The 17,859-nt window shown below is 34.9% G+C and overlaps 1 protein-coding gene across 2 annotated transcripts in view; it reads left to right on the top strand.

Moving 5' to 3' along the window:
- The window catches only part of ERBB4 (erb-b2 receptor tyrosine kinase 4), a gene marked incomplete at both ends in the record, with an annotated part of 1,145,028 nt that overhangs the window by 1,098,972 nt on the left and 28,197 nt on the right, over nt 1–17,859 (top strand). For both annotated transcript variants that reach the window (XM_081242707.1, XM_081242706.1), the window contains 4 exons: nt 4,428–4,503; nt 7,889–8,035; nt 10,109–10,206; nt 12,020–12,190. In XM_081242707.1, the coding sequence (XP_081098833.1) occupies nt 4,428–4,503; nt 7,889–8,035; nt 10,109–10,206; nt 12,020–12,190 (492 nt within the window). The remainder of the gene's footprint in view (nt 1–4,427; nt 4,504–7,888; nt 8,036–10,108; nt 10,207–12,019; nt 12,191–17,859) is intronic.

The raw sequence follows: 17,859 nt of genomic DNA, 5'->3' as shown, positions 1-17,859 counted from the left end.
CTTGCTCCTTCAACTGCTGCATATTTTTCTGTCTTCTCGTTTTGCTTAACTTACTGCATTTGGGGTCTCCTTTTCACAGGCTGCATATTCGTAATTCCCATTGTTTTTGGTGTCTGCCCCCCATTGATAAGGTTGGTTCAGTGGGTTGTGTGAGCTTCCTGGTGGAGGTGACTGGTGCCTATGTTCTGGTACATGAGGCTGGATCTCTTCTCTCTGTGGGGCAGGACCATGATTGGTGGTATGTTTTGGGGTGTCTGTGAACTTAGTATGATTTTAGGCAGCCTCTCTGCTAATGGGTGGGGTTGTGTTCCTGTCTTGCTAGTTGTTTGGCATGGGTGTCCAGCACTGCAGCTTGCTGGTTGTTGAATTGAGCTGGGTGTGAGCATTGAGATGGAGATCTCTGGGAGATCTTTCACCATTTGATATTACGTGGGTCCAGGAGATCTCTGGTGGACCAATGTCCTGAACTTGGCTCTCCCACCTAAGAGGTTCAGGTCTTGCACCTGGCTGGAGCACCAAGACCCTGTCAGCCACGCTGCTCAGAAGAAAAGAGAGACAAAAAAGAAAGAAAGGAAAAAATAAAATAAAATAAAATAATTAAAATAAAAAATATAAAAATTAAACAGTAATAAAAAAAGGAAAGAAAGAAGAGAGCAACCAAACCAATAAACAAATCTATTAATGATAACAAGCTCTAAAAACTATGCAAAGGGCTTCCCTGTTGGGGCAGTTGTTGAGAGTCTGCCTGCCGATGCAGGGGACATGGGCTCGTGCCCCAGTCCGGGAAGATCCCACATGCCACGGAGCAGCTGGGTCTGTGAGCCATGGCTGCTGAGCCTGCGCATCCAGAGCCTGTGCTCCGCAACGGGAGAGGACACAACAGTGAGAGGCCTGTGTACCGCAAAAAAAAACAAAAAACAAAACAAAAAAAAAATGGACAGACAGAATCCTGGATAAATGGTAAAAGCAAAGCTGTATAGACAAAATCACACAAAGAAGTATACACATACACACTCACAAAAAGAGAAATAGGAAATATATATATATATATATACATATATATACAATAGAAAAAAAAAGGGAAAGAGCGACCAAATCAATAAACAAATCTACCAGTGATAATAAGCTCTAAATACTAAACCAAGATAAACATAAAACCAGAAACAAATTATATGCAAGAAGCTAACCCCAAGTCTACAGTTGCTCCCAAAATCCACCACCTAAATTTTGGTATGATCATTGTCTATTCAGGCATTCCACAGATGCAGGGTACATCAAGTTGATTGTGGAGATTTAATCTGCTGCTCCTGCGGCTGCTGGGAGAGAGTTCCCATTTTCTTCTTTGTTCACACATCCCCTGGTGTTCAGCTTTGGATTTAGCTCCACCTCTGCATGTAGGTCACCTGAGAGTATCAGTTCCCCACCCAGACCAGAGGGGGTTAAAGGAGCAGTTGATAAGGGGGCTCTGGCTCACTCAGGCTGGGGGGGGGGGCGGGATGGGTATGGAATGTGGGGTGAGCCTAAGGTGACAGAGGCCTGCATGACATTGCCTCAGCCTGAGGTATGCCATGTGTTCTCACAGGCAAGTTGTCCCTGGATCGCTGGACCCTGTCAGTGGCGGGCTGCACAGGCTCCCGGGAGGGGAGGTGTGGATAGTGACCCGTGCTTGCACACAGGCTCCTTGGTGGCTGCACCAGCAGCCTGAGCATCTCATGCCCGTCTCTGGTGTCTGAGCTGATAACCACGGCTCATGCCCGTCTCTGGAACTTCTTTAGGCGGTGCTCTGAATCCCCTCTCCTCGTGCACCCCAAAACAATGGTCTCTTGCCTCTTAGGTAGTTCCAGACTTTTTTCCTGGCTAGCTGTGGTACACTAGCCCCCTTCAGGCTGTGTTCATGAAGCCAACCCCAGTCCTCTCCCAGGGATCTGACCTCCGAAGCCCATGCCTCAGCTCCCAGCCCTCACCCACCCCGGCGGGTGAGCAGATAAGCCTCTTGGACTGTCACCAGCACTCACATGCTAGTTGGCACTGATTCTGTGTTCAGGAATCTCTCTGCTTTGCCCTCTGCACTCCTGTTGCTGCGTTCTCCTCTGTGGCTCTGAAGCTTCCCCCCACCCCAACCCCTGTCTCCGCCAGTGAAGGGGCTTCCTAGTGTGTGGAAAACTTTCCTCCTTCACGGTTCCCTCCCCAAGGTGCAGGTCTCATCCCTATTCTTTTGTCTCTGTTTTTTCCTTTTGCTTTTGCCCTACCCAGGTATGTGAGGAGTTTCTTGCCTTTTGGGAAGTCTGAGATCTTCTTTCAGCGTCCAGTAGGTGTTCTCTAGGAGTTGTTCCATATGTAGATGTATTTCTGATGTATTTGTGAGGAAGAAGGTGATCTCCATGTGTTACTCCTCTGCCATCTTGAAGGTCCCCCACCAATTTATTTATTATCTGACTCCTTCCACTAGAATGTAAGCTGCTATATCCCAGGGATCTGTGCAGTGCCACTGCCTCTTCTAACTTTTCTGACTCTCCATCTTCAGGCCCTGCCTGACAACTGTGTTCCTTCCTCCCTCACCCACCATGTGGTCTCAATCCATGCCTTAGTTCCAGCTGTTGTCTTTCCTCATTAACCCACCATTAACTTGCTCTTTTTGGTAACCATTGAGTATATCTCCTCTTCATGTGGAAGTCCTTCTAGCTTGGCCTGGAGAAATTTCAATCAGGAGAGGTCAAGTGAAATAAGCAAATGCAGCCTTAACCTGTGGTGACCTATAAGTTTATGCTAACAACAACAAAAAAAATAATTCATATATCATATCAATATATTTATTATGTTCCTTATTCATCAAGGGCCATCCAAATACACATTATGAATATTTTTCAATGATAGTCTTCCAAATGTTTCACATTGATTTTATACTAAACTCTTATATAACTATATATATTCAAGTCTTATCACAAAACAAAAGAACACAAAATTTATTTTTTAAAAACTTCAGTTTTGTAGTATTCTGTGGCTTTTCCTTGATTTTATTAGCCTATTTTGCTTGTTTACTACAAATTGCAGCAGTTTGAGACCACAGCTCTGAAATGCACTACAGGATTGCATAGAAGTGGAAGTCTATAAATCACATGACTTCATTTGTCTTGAGAACATACAGCTGTAAGATTTGTCTAAAGCAAGAATCATTAGAGCTTTAAATGCCTAGTAACAATTAAGTCTTTATTGAGCCACCTGTGATTTAAACTTACTTCTTTAACAGTGTCCGTAGTCCATAAAGTGTGCTAACTCCTTGCCCGTAGGGAAATTACTTTCAATGTCTCTTCTGTTCCCTTTCACTGAATACTGTGATTCTGTCACAGAGTTACCTTGGTGTTACCTTGGTGAGCAGCCAACCTCATGATTTCAAAGGCCTATTTAGTTTTAAGGTTTCAGCTGCTAAGTGGAAATGTTTATCTTTATTCCATAGAATCTAAGTATATTCCCAGCTATATAATGCTGCCCTTCTTAGTTGAAAATCGTTCTGCTGAACCATCAGCAGCAGGGTGAGTTGAGTTGCTTTTCTTGAAGAGATGATGGATTTGTACTGATCTTCTCATATCCTTTTATATAATTCCTATTTTGAAAATGGTACATATTTTCAATACTGGCTAACCAAGACAAGGAAGATCATTTGTGGCTGGGGAACAAAGCAAGGCTAACTTCGGAATTCATTATTTTAGGTGTTTTAGTGACCAAATTATCTGAGAGGAGAAGGGAGGGCCCAAGTGTAGAAAGAGTCCTTTTTACCAGTGGCTGGAAATTTGTCTGAGGGTGAAAAAGCATTTACTGAAAATGTAGAGAATCTCATTTTGGGGGAAAAAACATAATATGACCACATTTTTAGAAATACATGTATTAGATGTATAGAATTGATATTGTAAGTCATAATGTTAAATAGTAACTTAATTACTGAATATTAATTAAAACTATAGAAAGTGGGGCTTCCCTGGTGGCGCAGTAGTTGAGAGTCCACCTGCCAATGCAGGGGACAAGGGTTTGTGCCCCAGTCCAGGAAGATCCCACATGCCGTGGAATGGCTGCGCCCGTGAGCCATGGCCGCTGAGCCTGTGCATCTGGAGCCTGTGCTCTGCAACGGGAGAGGCCACAACAGCGAGAGGGCCGTGTATCGCAAAAACAAACAAACAAACAAACAAAAAACTGTAGAAAGTGATACTTATTATTTTACTTTTCATTGTTTATGAAACTTTTAAAAATAAATATATCTTCATGTTAATTCATTTGAAGCTTAAATTTCATTTCATTTTTTCCCTGTATTAAAAATAACACATTTCTATTTTCTAGGCATACAATCAAAAAAATACAATTGAGACACATATTGAGGAAATGTAGAAATGACTTTTTATATGACTATAAACCTTTCATTTCTTACTTCTTTATAGATGCCAATTAAATGGATGGCTTTGGAGTGTATACACTATAGAAAATTCACCCATCAGAGTGACGTTTGGAGCTATGGTAAATAATTCTTCCTTGTGACATAAGGCTTTTAAAACAAAAATAAACATATTAGGTTTCTTGGGTCTCTAAAATGTAATACATCAACGTCTTGGTTGAGTTGTCTACCATAATCTTTTATTTTGGTAACAAATTTTATGATCAGTTTGACAAGAAACAAAACAAAACAAAACAAAAAAACCTAGCAGTTTTAGATTAGGGACATTTTCATAGAATCTCATGGCCTTCATTTTCAACAACTCTTTTAAAACATAACTCTAAATGCAATAAATGTTTTAAAAACAAAATTTCTTATGGGAATCTATGTTCTATAGTAAAAAAATATAGAGATTATTGTTAGAACAAAGAACAGTTATTAAAATCAGTAGGATGAGAATAGTAAATGTGAGGGGAGAGGTAAGAGAGATGAATTCTAACTACAGCTTTAATTTTAATTTACAAACTACTTTTGGAGTAAACAGATATATTAGAGGATTATAATATGAACTGAAAATAGAGATTTGAAAATTTAGAACATTTATTTAATTGCATTTAACTCAGTTTTTGAGATGAGCTTCTTAGCCTCTGTCTGGCTATTTACAACTTATGTCTATCTAAGTATTAGTAAGAATAAATCAACACCTTTTCTAAGTTTAAATATACCATATAAAACTAGCACTTCTTAAAAATAAAAAGCATTATGCTTCTTTAAATAATATGGTAGTGGTGAGACTTGAAAGCATGACATGATTTATTTTGCTCAAATTTAAGCTTAGTTTATTTATTTTTTTAGAAAGAAAATTAAGTCATTAAGTCACTAAAGAACTTATACTTCTTATCTAGAACAGTATAAATTATCTTTAAAATAATAAGACATTTCTATAAGATAGTTTTTTCTTCCACACATGTAAACCATAGGAGGTGTTAAAATTTCCACAAAGGCCTCATGTATTCTACTCAGTTTAGCAGTAGAGTGTTGTGTGTTTGAGATTTAGGCAAGTATAGAGGAATACTTGACAAAGCTTAGTTCAACTGTCAGGGCTAAATAAAAAACAAATATATCATATATATTATTACTTTTATTATATATATCATATACATTATAAATATGAGATAGATGTTTATAGAATATGATATACATTAGCATGTACATAAGCATTTATACATTATATGGTATAGATTAGCATATATATTATATGATATAGATAGATTTACATATTTTATAAGATAAATTTAAATAATATCATATATTTTTTTCTTTTTCTTTTCTTTCCCTTTTTTTTCCTACTTATATTTCCCTGAACTAAACATAGCAATCTGAAACATGACCTCTAGAATAAGTAACTATATATATACATTAAAGTAAACATTGGAAGGGCAATCACATTTTTAATAGTAAAATTTACCTTTTAGAGAAAATCCTGTTTTAAGGCTATAATGTTCATGTTGAATTGCAACATCTGAGAAGCAGTTCAGTAAAAATAGATAGATAGATGATAGATAGATAGATAGATAGATAGATGATAGATAGAATGATAGAGTGAACTCTGTTTTGAAACATAGCCCAGTTCATCAACCCATATCCATAAGGCATTTTAAGATTTTTATGATATATCATAGTTGGTTGCAAAGGCATAAAATGCAGAGAAATATACATAATCTTGTTTACAGAGAATCTTTGTGGAACATTGCCACTGGGTGCATCTTTATTTTTATAAAAATAAATATGCATTGAATATGGTTTATATCTTCAAATGATAGAATTGTAAATTTTGAAGATGTTTCTAATTTAGCTTTCTAGAGATTGTTCTTCTATATGAAGCCATCTCTGTTTGGCTCTACTTATCATCACCTCTGCAAAGATATAATTGGAATATTATTGGCAGAAGTGGGGGGTTTGATTTTTCTGCTTCAGTTTTTGTATATATGTGTTTCTGTTTATTGTATTTTCTATTAATTTGTAGTTGCTTTGTATCTGGCTTATATTAGAAGTTCTGATAGAGATGTGAGAGCATCTATTCTTTTATAATTGCAAACATAAGTTAATAAAATATTCTCATTAAATACATATTCTATAAATATGACTGACTGAATATAAATAGACAGTAATCTACTTCTTAACTTGTTCCAGCCTGCCTCATGGACACTGAGTTTTAATCATCAGTTCTATGAATCATTCTTTAGTATGCAACATCAAGTAGGGTTTTATAAAAATCAAACAGTGAAATTGTGTCACTAGTTACATGTTTATATTAAACCTAAGAATCATAAGATGTAAATATTAACTTAAAAAGCCAGATAATCGTTAGCGATACTATTATGAAGGATAATTTGAAGTTTACGTGTACTTTTATACTTTAAGCTTTGCATTTTTATTATCAGTCAATGATAACTCTTATGAGCTAAAAATTACTTCAGTTTGAATAAATAATTAATTACAGATGGCAGTAGAAAAGAAAACATAGCCATAATTAGATTTTATATTAAAAGATACTTGTATATGCATCAATCAAAACTCACTTGCTAATACTATTGTGCCCACATAGCTATTTCTGAACTAACAACCTGTATCCTTAAGAAAACTATACCTTTTAAATTATATAATTATTAGATTATAAAGAAGAGATCTGTATTGTGTATGTTATTGCTCAAATCAGAGTCATTATTCTTGTCAAAGGTGACTATTTGCATGCTAGTATTTAGAGTATTTGCTTTTACTGAGGAAATCAGTGTTCTAGTGATTCAAGAAACCGTTCTTATTGTCTAAGGAATAGACTATTATTGATTCACTTCAATTTTGGAAAGCTCACTTTACACGTATTTTATCTTATATATGGATCATTCTTCAGTCAGTCTCTCATATGTGCTAAAGAAATTAATCTGTTTTATTCCACTCATTCTCTTTGTGTTAGTTAAAAAGAAAAGCACAATTATTTACTATAACATAAGTAATCGTTCTGGAACCCCAGTTTGGCCTTTAGGGCTTTTAATAGTAAAGATGCTAATTTCAAAATTACTCAATATCAGATTTTACCTAATCATATTTATTTGGTACTGAGTACACATGTGTATAGTAAATAAATTGTTTTATAGGCTCTAATGTGGTGAAACAAATTGGGTCAACAATCATTAGCAGTACTTATAAGTAGAAATGGGGAACAGATTCTGCCCACTCTGAAATTGTCTCCACTACCCATTAAAAATTTCAAGACAATGATAAGATAATTAAATTTCCCACAAAGATTTTGTCATTGGGCTTCTCGTATGGACATAGGAATCTGAAGAGTCTTTCTTTAGACTATTTCTAATTTCCCTCTAAGAAGCATTCTTTTGCCACAGGCATACTGCTGGTTTCTTCAAAGTATATTGTTAACTTGCTTATGTAAGAATTTGATCTCCCTTTTAGGAGTCACTATATGGGAACTGATGACCTTTGGAGGAAAACCCTATGATGGAATTCCAACCAGAGAAATCCCCGATTTGTTAGAGAAAGGGGAACGTTTGCCCCAGCCTCCCATCTGCACTATTGATGTTTATATGGTCATGGTCAAATGTAAGATTGCAAAATTATGTTATCATCCTCATCATCATTCTTAGTAATTAATCAACCTGCACAATTTTTCTGTATATTGAAAAATATAAAAGTTTACAGATAATTGTGAAAAGGAGCATGTAAACCCATGTTTGTTGTGATTCTTGTTAATATGAAGCAATATCATGCATTCATGCTATGAAGTCAACATTGTATGATTCTTACATTTCTTATTTATTTCACTTTGATTCTTATCATTTCCATGACAATGAAACTGTTTCTCATAAAGAGATGTCATTAATCACAATAATGTTAATATTCTTTAAAGGAAAAAAGCAGACTAAATAAATGATCTACACATAAAGAAAAAAGCTTGAAACTAATAGTTTAAAAAAATGAATTAAATGGAAATAGATTTACCAGTTTCAGTCAACAGAAAATTAGCAAGGCAAAATGGGAAGTGGAAAGACATGAATCTACATTGAACTACAAAGATTATGAATGTTTACTTTCTTTCAGTTTGATCATTTGTTTACATCTAACTCTCTTACTTTTCTTTCTCCCTTCTATGCCCCAGACACATATGTGTTATAAATGTATTTTGGAAGCCTAGACTCTTAATTTAAATAGAATTAGGGAAGTCTCTGGAGTTTCTGACTTAATTTAAATAAGATTAGCATTCAGCAATCTTTCTTGTGTAATGAGAGGTTTTCCCCTTTTGATTTACACAGGGTTAGCAAAGAAACAAACTGGTGAAGGTGAATAAGCATCTTATTAATAAGAGACTTTGGACAGGTCTACTCAGATTTATACTCATGACATGTGTGATACATTCTGACAGTGAGGGAAGAAATAAAAAATGTGCTTTTCACTTCAGGTCAGCATGCCCTTTTCTCTAAGTGTAGTTCTGTTTACTCAATATTTAGTTAGAAATAAAATGATACCTCACTGAGAATTTAACCTTTTCTGGTTCCAATAGAGTTCCAGAAACATTTACTTTCTCATTAACATGTTGGTGTCAACAGCATTTTTTTTTTTAGTGGTTACATATAAAATATAGAGCATTTGAGCTTTGTTAGGAGAGAAAAAAATCAAATTATTTTAATGATACATAAAATGACACCCAAACACTTCCCATAACAAGAATAAAAATTGAACTCGCAGAAAAGAGGAAACAAGTTTTATAGCTTTATTGGGTCAAACATTGTTTGGTAGTCAGCTATGGAAGAAAGTTTAAAAACATACATATATTACATAATTTGATCCCATAACTAGCATGAGATGATTTATATACTTCATTTAGATACTCTGATGAATAATAAAAAATCAGGAAAACATCTTACCTAATAGCGATTTTTACCTTGCTTTTAGGAGATTTAATATCTAAGAAAAGGGTCATTTGGCAGTAAAATCAAAGAAAGCTTGGTGTCTTTATTCTTGTCATTTCATCAGTTAAACAGAGCCTGGGGAATTAAGGCTATTAATACATAACTTGATAAATTGCTGATAGTATTTTATGCTGGAAAGGTTAGTACTAAGATAAGCTAATGACTGTTTCTGAACAAACATTACCAATCACTTTACATTATTTTTTTTCCACCAGGAAAAAAGTAGCATAAGAAAGTTGCTTTCAATTCCTTTTTTTCCCTTTTTGCCAGTATACAGCATTGTAACCAAAGTTTTTATTCCATGTCACTCCTGATATAAAATGATAAATTATATTCCAATCACTTTTTCTATACTCATCAAAGAAAAATATATATTTTTTTATTTTTAAGTTCTCTTCACACCTATGGAAAAAAGATCTGAGATTCTGTAAATTCCCATGGTTAGCCTAGGTTATGTTTTCTATGATGAAAAATTAATTTTAAGTTATATCAACAAAATAAAAAGCTTGTGTTATTCTATAATATGTTACATTTACTTATGAATGTCAGCAAACTGATTGAGATAGAATCTCACCTATTGGATTGTTTCTTTCATTAGCTTTCTTTGTTTTTCAGATCATTTTTATTTAAATGATATTTTTCAAACAGTCTTTATTTTCATAAACTTATGGATATAGTGACTCTTTTATTGCATGTGAATTTCTAGGTTGGATGATTGATGCTGACAGTAGACCTAAATTTAAGGAACTGGCTGCTGAATTTTCGAGGATGGCTCGAGACCCTCAAAGATACCTAGTTATTCAGGTTTGTACATTTGACTTAGATTTTTGAGAATATCCCAATGACAAACCCACTACAAAACAGTAGTAATATCTGGACTTTGGAACTATGGATATCACCATTCACAAATTAATTCATTAGCTAAGCAAAATATCATGTGAAATGACTTTTACTTGATGTCAGAATCACTTCTAAGCATCTTCCCTTAGTACTCAAGTGCCTCTACTGTTGAACTGCCAGATAATTATGATTATTCATGTACATAAAAAGGCCTTTATCCTCAGACAAGCCTTGTGGTACTCTGCTAGTCATGTTCATTGTTATAATTGTCTCTTCTTGGAATAAAATGAAGATGGATTTTTGTTTTAATCGTGTCCATGTTTGAAGGCAGTGAACTAAAAGTTTCAATATATTGACATTTAATTTCCTAGAAAAATATTTAAAAAAATTTTTTTTTTTTTTTTTTGCGCTACGCGGGCCTCTCACTGTTGTGGCCTCTCCCGCTGCGGAGCACAGGCTCCGGATGCGCAAGCTCAGCGGCCATGGCTCACGGGCCCAGCCGTTCCGCGGCATGTGGGATTTTCCCAGACCGGGGCACGAACCCGTGTCCCCTGCATCGGCAGGCGGACTCTCAACCACTGCGCCACCTGGGAAGCCCCTAAAATATGTTTTTTCTTTCTTTTGGGAGGTATGCAGTGTTCAAGTAATAACTCAGATTCAGTTGAATTAATGTACAAAAAGAAAATAATAGACCAAAAGAACATTTTATATGTAACACTAGAAAAAATGGATTTGATCATTTAAAAGTTGTAATAGGGCTTCCCTGGTGGCGCAGTGGTTGAGAGTCCGCCTGCTGATGCAGGGGACACGGGTTCGTGCCCCGGTCTGGGAAGATCCCACATGCCGCGGAGCGGCTGGGCCCGTGAGCCATGGCTGCTGAGCCTGCGCGTCCGGAGCCTATGCTCCACAATGGGAGAGGCCACAACAGTGAGAGGCCCGCGTACCGCAAAAAAAAAAAAAAAAAAAAAAAAAAAGTTGTAATATATTTCTTTATGATTATTTTACCTAAACCATAAACAAGTGGACCTTGGATAACACTGAGTTAAGATTCCTCAATAAAACAAGGTAGTGTTTATCTTCATATCAATAGTCTGACATGAGGAAAAGAGTCAGATTTTAGCAGATAATGATTTCTAGCTAACTTTTTCCCTAATTAACTTTAATTTTAAAAAGTTTACAAAAATATCACAAAACAAATTTTAAAATTCTACTTAAGAAATAGATGAGGTAAGAGTATAACTATTGTTTTGGTGTTTCTCCCACTCCCTTTATGTTATTTGCCACCAGTGCTGCAATTTTGAATGTTAACACTTTAACAATATTATGCTATAGAGCAAACCATGGATTCAATGTATCCTGATAGGTCTACACTATCAAACCAACCAAGTATAATAAAGATTGATAATCAATTGCTCTTTCTTTATTATATGCTCTTAAAGTCACAGCTCAAATGCCATCTTGACAATGAAACCCACCATTATTCTCAGATCTGAAATGGTTTATGTCTCTCTCAAAATAACCATAGCATTCTGCTTTATTCATCTCTAATGGTATTTATCACATTCTTCTTGTATTAAATGTTTTTATCTTACTGTGTCATATCTAAGTATGTTATAGGCTTCTATATGGCTGGTAATTGTGATAAATAATTATTTTGTTTAATGAGTGCATGAATTTGCAACCATTTTGATATTACATAAATTTGCTACAAAGTTCACATATTTAAAATGAAGGAAAGAAACATTTCTGTGTGTATATCTGATGGGCAATTTTTTAGGGTGATGATCGTATGAAGCTTCCCAGTCCAAACGACAGCAAGTTCTTTCAGAATCTCTTGGATGAAGAGGATTTAGAAGACATGATGGATGCTGAGGAATATCTGGTCCCTCAGGCTTTCAACATCCCACCTCCTGTCTATACTTCCAGAGCAAGAATCGACTCAAATAGGGTAAGAAATAATTATATACCACCTCTCATATTATTTCTGAGAAACAAAGTCATGGAAATACATTGTAAGTACTAAAATTACCAAATAAATTATGTAGCTCAAATCAGTGTGATTCTTAAATCAAAAGCAAGTTATACCAACAAAAGATATGCCAGGCTTGCCATATATAGTTAATTTTGGAAGGTAAGCATGGGCAATACAACATGCACTCTGAAATATCTTCAAGATTTCAAAAGGAGAAACTTTTCTTCATCTTAAGTCAGTTAAAAAAAACCTTAATTTTTGAAAATCTACAACAAATTCAAAGTAATAAATCTGTACATGTTTGTATATAAATGAAAATTCTTCCCAAGATAGGCTCTCTACTTTTTTTCTCAATAAAATTATATGACTTATTAGTCAAGAGACAATACAAGTACAACTCTTTTTTATTCATTTAAGAGACATTAAATATCTTCTGTCAAGTTGAAGTAGAAACAGAACAGTGTGCAATCCTTTGGACTAAATCAATCATAATGGGAGGGCTTCTGAATCATTTCTAAGATGCAGATTTAACTTTTGAGAGAAGCTTCTGAAACGAGTTTCCATTTCATTTTAAATATTAAGCCCACTCTATATGAATACCATTCTTTCTCTGAAAACTGTCAATCCATGTATTCATTCATTTGTTTATTTTTGAAAATTAATTCATCATTCATTCAACATTTATTTATTTATTTACTTTTTGATAGAGTCAGCATTTATTAAGTGCCTGACATATTCCAGGCCTTTCTTTTATTTTTTTTAATAGATCTTTATTGGAATATAATTGCTTCACAATACCGTGTTAGTTTCTGTTGTACAACAAAGTGAATCAGCCATATGCATACATATATCCACATATCCCTTCCCTCTTGAGCCTCCCTCCCACCCTCCCTATCAAACCTCTCTAGGTCATCGCAAAGCACCAAGCTGGTCTCCCTGTGCTATGCGGCTGCTTCCCACTAGGTAACTATTTTATATTCGGTAGTGTATATGTGTCGATGCTTCTCTCACTTCGCCCTAGCTTTGCACTCCCCCACCGTGGCCTCAAGTCAACACTCTATGTCTACGTCTTTATTCCTGCCCTGCCACTAGGTTCATCATTACCACCTTTCTTTTCTTTTCTTTTTTTTTTTTTTAGATTCCATATATGTGTGTTAGCATATGGTATTTGTTTTTCTTTTTCTGACTTACTTCACTCTGTATGACAGACTCTAGGTCCATCCAACTCACTACAAATAACTCAATTTCGTTTTTTTTATGGCTGAGTAATATTCCATTGTATATGTGTGCCACATCTTCTTTATCCATTCATCGGTCGATGGACATTTTGGTTGGTTCCATGTCCTGGCTAATGTAAATAGTGCTTCAGTGAACATTGGGGTACATGTCTCTTTTTGAATTATGGTTTCCTCAGGCTATATGCCCAGTAGTGGGATTGCTGGGTCATATGGTAGTTCTATTTTTAGTTTTTTAAGGAACCTCCTTACTGTTCTCCATAGTGGTTGTATCAATTTACATTCCCACCAACAGTGCAGGAGGGTTCCTTTTTCACAACACCTTTTCCAGCATTTATTGTTTCTAGATTTTATGGTAATAGCCATTCTGATCAGTGTGTCATGATACCTCATTGTAGTTTTTATTTGCATTTCTCTAATGATTAGTGATGTTGAGCATCTTTTCATGTGCCTCTTGGCCATGTATATGTCTTCTTTGGTGAAATACCTATTTAGGCCTTCTGCCCATTTTTTAATTGAATTGTTTGTTTTCTTAATATTGAGCTCCATGAGTTGTTTGTATATTTTGGAGATTAATCCTTTGTCCTTTGTTTCTTTTTTTTTCTTTTCTTTTCTTTTTTTTTTTTTTTTTGTTGTGCACGGACCTCTCACTGTTGTGGCCTCTCCCGTTGTGGATCACAGGCTCCAGATGCACAGGCTCAGCAGCCATGGCTCATGGGCCCACCTGCCCCGTGGCATGTGGGATCTTCCTGGACTGGGGCATGAACCCGTGTCCCCTTCATCAGCAGGCAGACTCTCAACCACTGCGCCACCAGGGAAGCCCCGTTGTTTCATTTGTAACAATAATTTGTTTCACTTATTCCCAGCCACTTCAATAAATGGTGCTGGGAAAACTGGACAGCTACATGTAAAAGAATGAAATTAGAACACTACCTAACACCATAAACAAAAGTAACCTCCAATGGATTAAAGACCTAAATGTAAGACCAGACACTATAAAACTCTTAGAGGAAAACATAGGAAAAACACTCTGACATAAACCCCAGCAAGATCTTTTTTGACCTACCTCCTAGAATAATGAAAATAAAAACAAATGAAACCAATTAAATTTAAAACCTTTTGCACAGCAAAGGAAACCATAAACGTTCAACATTTATTGAGTACCTCTGCATGTAAGCCATTATTAAACACGAGATTCAAATATTTTGACATAACTACTACTTTCAAGATGTACCAAGTTTAACAAAAGAATCACGCAGATACAAAGACAGAGTGTAGCATGACAGTGTTATAATCAAGTATTCATTAGCCATTATGGAACATAGAGAAGCCTGTAATCAATTTCTTCAATTGAAAAGACATAAACGTGAGGCTTAATGTTTTCTAGAAAACAATTCTTTTCTCTTGGTCTCCTCCTCCCTCTAAGAACATTGTCGTAGCTCATGGAACAAACAGCATCCTCTTTGTCTTGACCATCGGCATAAGAAAACTTTCAATTTGCTGCTCATACTCTAAAACAAAGTAATTTGCTTTGTTTCAAAATGAGAGCAATGATAAACCTAGTGTTTACTATGTGTCAACACATATATATTGTCTCTTAATACTTACAACAATCCCATGAGGTTCTGTTATCATTATTTCCATTTACAAATGAAGAAACTTGTCACAAAGTTAAGTGACTTGAATGGCTAAAGGTGACTCACATGGCCAATGGAAGAGCCGGATCCGTCTGTCTGTACTACACATACTGTTGCTTCACAGTGATTAGAACATGTTATTTTCAATATGCTTGTTTTTCTTGGCATCAACCTCAACCTCTGAGATACATGTTGTTTGGGAAACTCCCTAGGTTTTTTTCTTGTAAAATGCATCTCCCAACCTGCCCTATACTTTTTGCCCACCTACCCCCATTTAGAAGGTCTGGTATAGAAAGAGGTAAAGATAGAGACCTCAAGTAATTTCTCATTCATATGAAAAATATGTCTTGTAGCTCAGTGGAGAGGAGATAGAACTAAAAATTTTAAAAGTTATATCAACTGATAAATATTGAGCATCAGTGTTTTGTTTATGGCAAGGAAAAACATCTTTAAGGTGTGTAAAAGAGGCACCAATTTCTTCTCTGTACACTTAGCCAAATGGTCAAATCATAACTTTGACATTTATAATTTTATGTGACAAATTCATTACCTTTATTAAAATAGGGAAATTTCAAGAAAATAGTTTCATTCCTTAACATGAAATGTTATAAAGGCCAAGGGCTTGAATCTTTTCCTTTTTATAAGGATTCTCAAATTCTAACTTTTCTGTTCATCTTAATTTATGCTCAGTGCAAGAAATTCATAGTAAAAGTTTGAGTTAACTGAATGGAATTAGTAAGACAAAGTAGAAACCACATGAGGAATTATTTGTCCTTTAGTCATCATTTCTTATTCCAGTTATTATTTAAACAATGTTATCCGTATATTTCCTTTTACTTTTTCAGGTCTTTGTTAAAGCAATTTTTCTTAAATATCATTTTATTTTCAGGCATTAAAAAGCCTTATTATTCATCTATATTTTTCTATTTTTTTCTGTCTGGCTTTATGTAACTTGTATGGTAATTTCTAATATGTGCAAATGCTGTTTTCCCCCCTTCTTTCCTATAAAGCTAATTTGTATTATTTTATAGTTAGAAAATGTTACTTCAATTTTAGGTTCTGTGACCAACTTATGTGGTAAGGGAACATTTTAAAGTGAATTTTAATCAAAGGAATTTTGAGCATATTTGTTGGACTTTGAAATCAAAAAGTAATTCAGTTTTTGTATATAGACTCCCCTGCTCACTAGCTGAAAGGCTGAAAGTTCTGAATATCTTTACAACTTTGCTTCTTAATTTGTAAAATGAACACAATAGTACATATATGATTGTTAGGCAATTAACTTAAAAAAACTGCAGAGTATCTGAAATGCTAGACAAATCAATACTTATTCCCTTCTTTTAGAATCACCCAAATTACATTTTTACTTGTTTCCTTGTCAATATCATAAACAATTATATTCTTTTATAAAGTCTTCTACACATTGTCTATGAAAAATATGTTGATGCAAATCACTGCTTGACAAGCAAATTATTTCTGCGGATGTCTTCTTATAGAAAATAAGTTATGGAGTTTATTTTTATTATGCTTTTCATTATTTCAAATTCTATATATATTTTGATAAATTATAACCTTAAAGCAGTAAGTCAACTAAAAATACAATGTGGATTTTTATCTAGCAAATTGCCAGATACAAAAGCAAGTAATGCTAGAAAACATTCATCTAATTTATATCTATTGTTGTTATTATTGTTAGATATCCTTTTAATATTATCTCAAAAACTTTACCAAAATAATATACCAAAAGCACTTACTTTAACATGATGTAGAATAGGAAAACATGAGAAGCTATCTAAACTTCTGCAAACTTCAGTTCTCTGTATCTGTAAAATGGGGATGAAAAAATTCCTCACAGAATATTGTGATGGTTGAATTTCTAATATATCTAAGCATGTTGTCCATTGATGGATGTACAGTGGGTGTTTGATAGTGTTGAAATAAATAAGATCATCTATTTATTCAGAGCTATTTATTCAGGGCTATTTATTCAGAGTTTACTATAACAAAGGAGTCAACCACTGTCACTTGTGTTTTGGGAGAGACTCAAGGGCAGACGGAGGAATGGGAAACATTTACAGTGGAGAAAAAGGAAGGCTTCAAGAATGGCCTGATTGGAGGCTATTGGCATAGGGAATCTAAAAGAGGGCTAACTAGAAGCAGAGCATCCTATGGGTTAGGTGTACATATTTGGATTTCTCTGGTTGGCTCTAAGTTGAAAGTGGTGACAAAAATTAGGGAAGTTGCTAGTTATTAATCAAATTCTGGTCATTTAGGGCCAATTGTTAACAGAAGTTATCGTTTAGCTTCCTGGATTGCTATTAAAGGTAACAATCAGGCTTCCTGAAAGTCCGATTTATAAGTCAACTGCATTCCTGAGCTGTTTATTTTAGCTATGGTTTTCTGGGCAGGTTGCTGTAAGTGTGATTTAGACTACTGATTTCATATATGATCCAGCCATTGTCTGTTTGTATATTCAGTCTATCAAGAGGTTTTAGGTTCCCTTGCAGGCTTTCTTTTCTCTTGACATATTTAAATGCATACTGCCTTACATTTTCAACTAAGTGTTCAGTACGATTTTGGAATTTCTGCACGGATTATTTTTCTGTTAATATGGATACGTTTTGTCTCTTTCTTTTGAGTTACCCATATTTATGTTTGTTTAGTATAATGAGATGTATATTAAATGCAACAGCAATGAATAAGAATGGCTAATACATTGATGCAGCTAAAGATATTTTAGCTTTAATGATATTAGAAAGTTGAATTTAATGTA

The sequence above is a fragment of the Mesoplodon bidens genome, assembly GCF_964165515.1.
Source record: "Mesoplodon bidens genome assembly, chromosome: 8".
NCBI classification, from domain to species: Eukaryota; Metazoa; Chordata; class Mammalia; order Artiodactyla; family Ziphiidae; genus Mesoplodon; species Mesoplodon bidens.
Note: the sequence above shows the minus strand (reverse complement) of the source record. Positions and strands in the feature narration are given on the sequence as shown.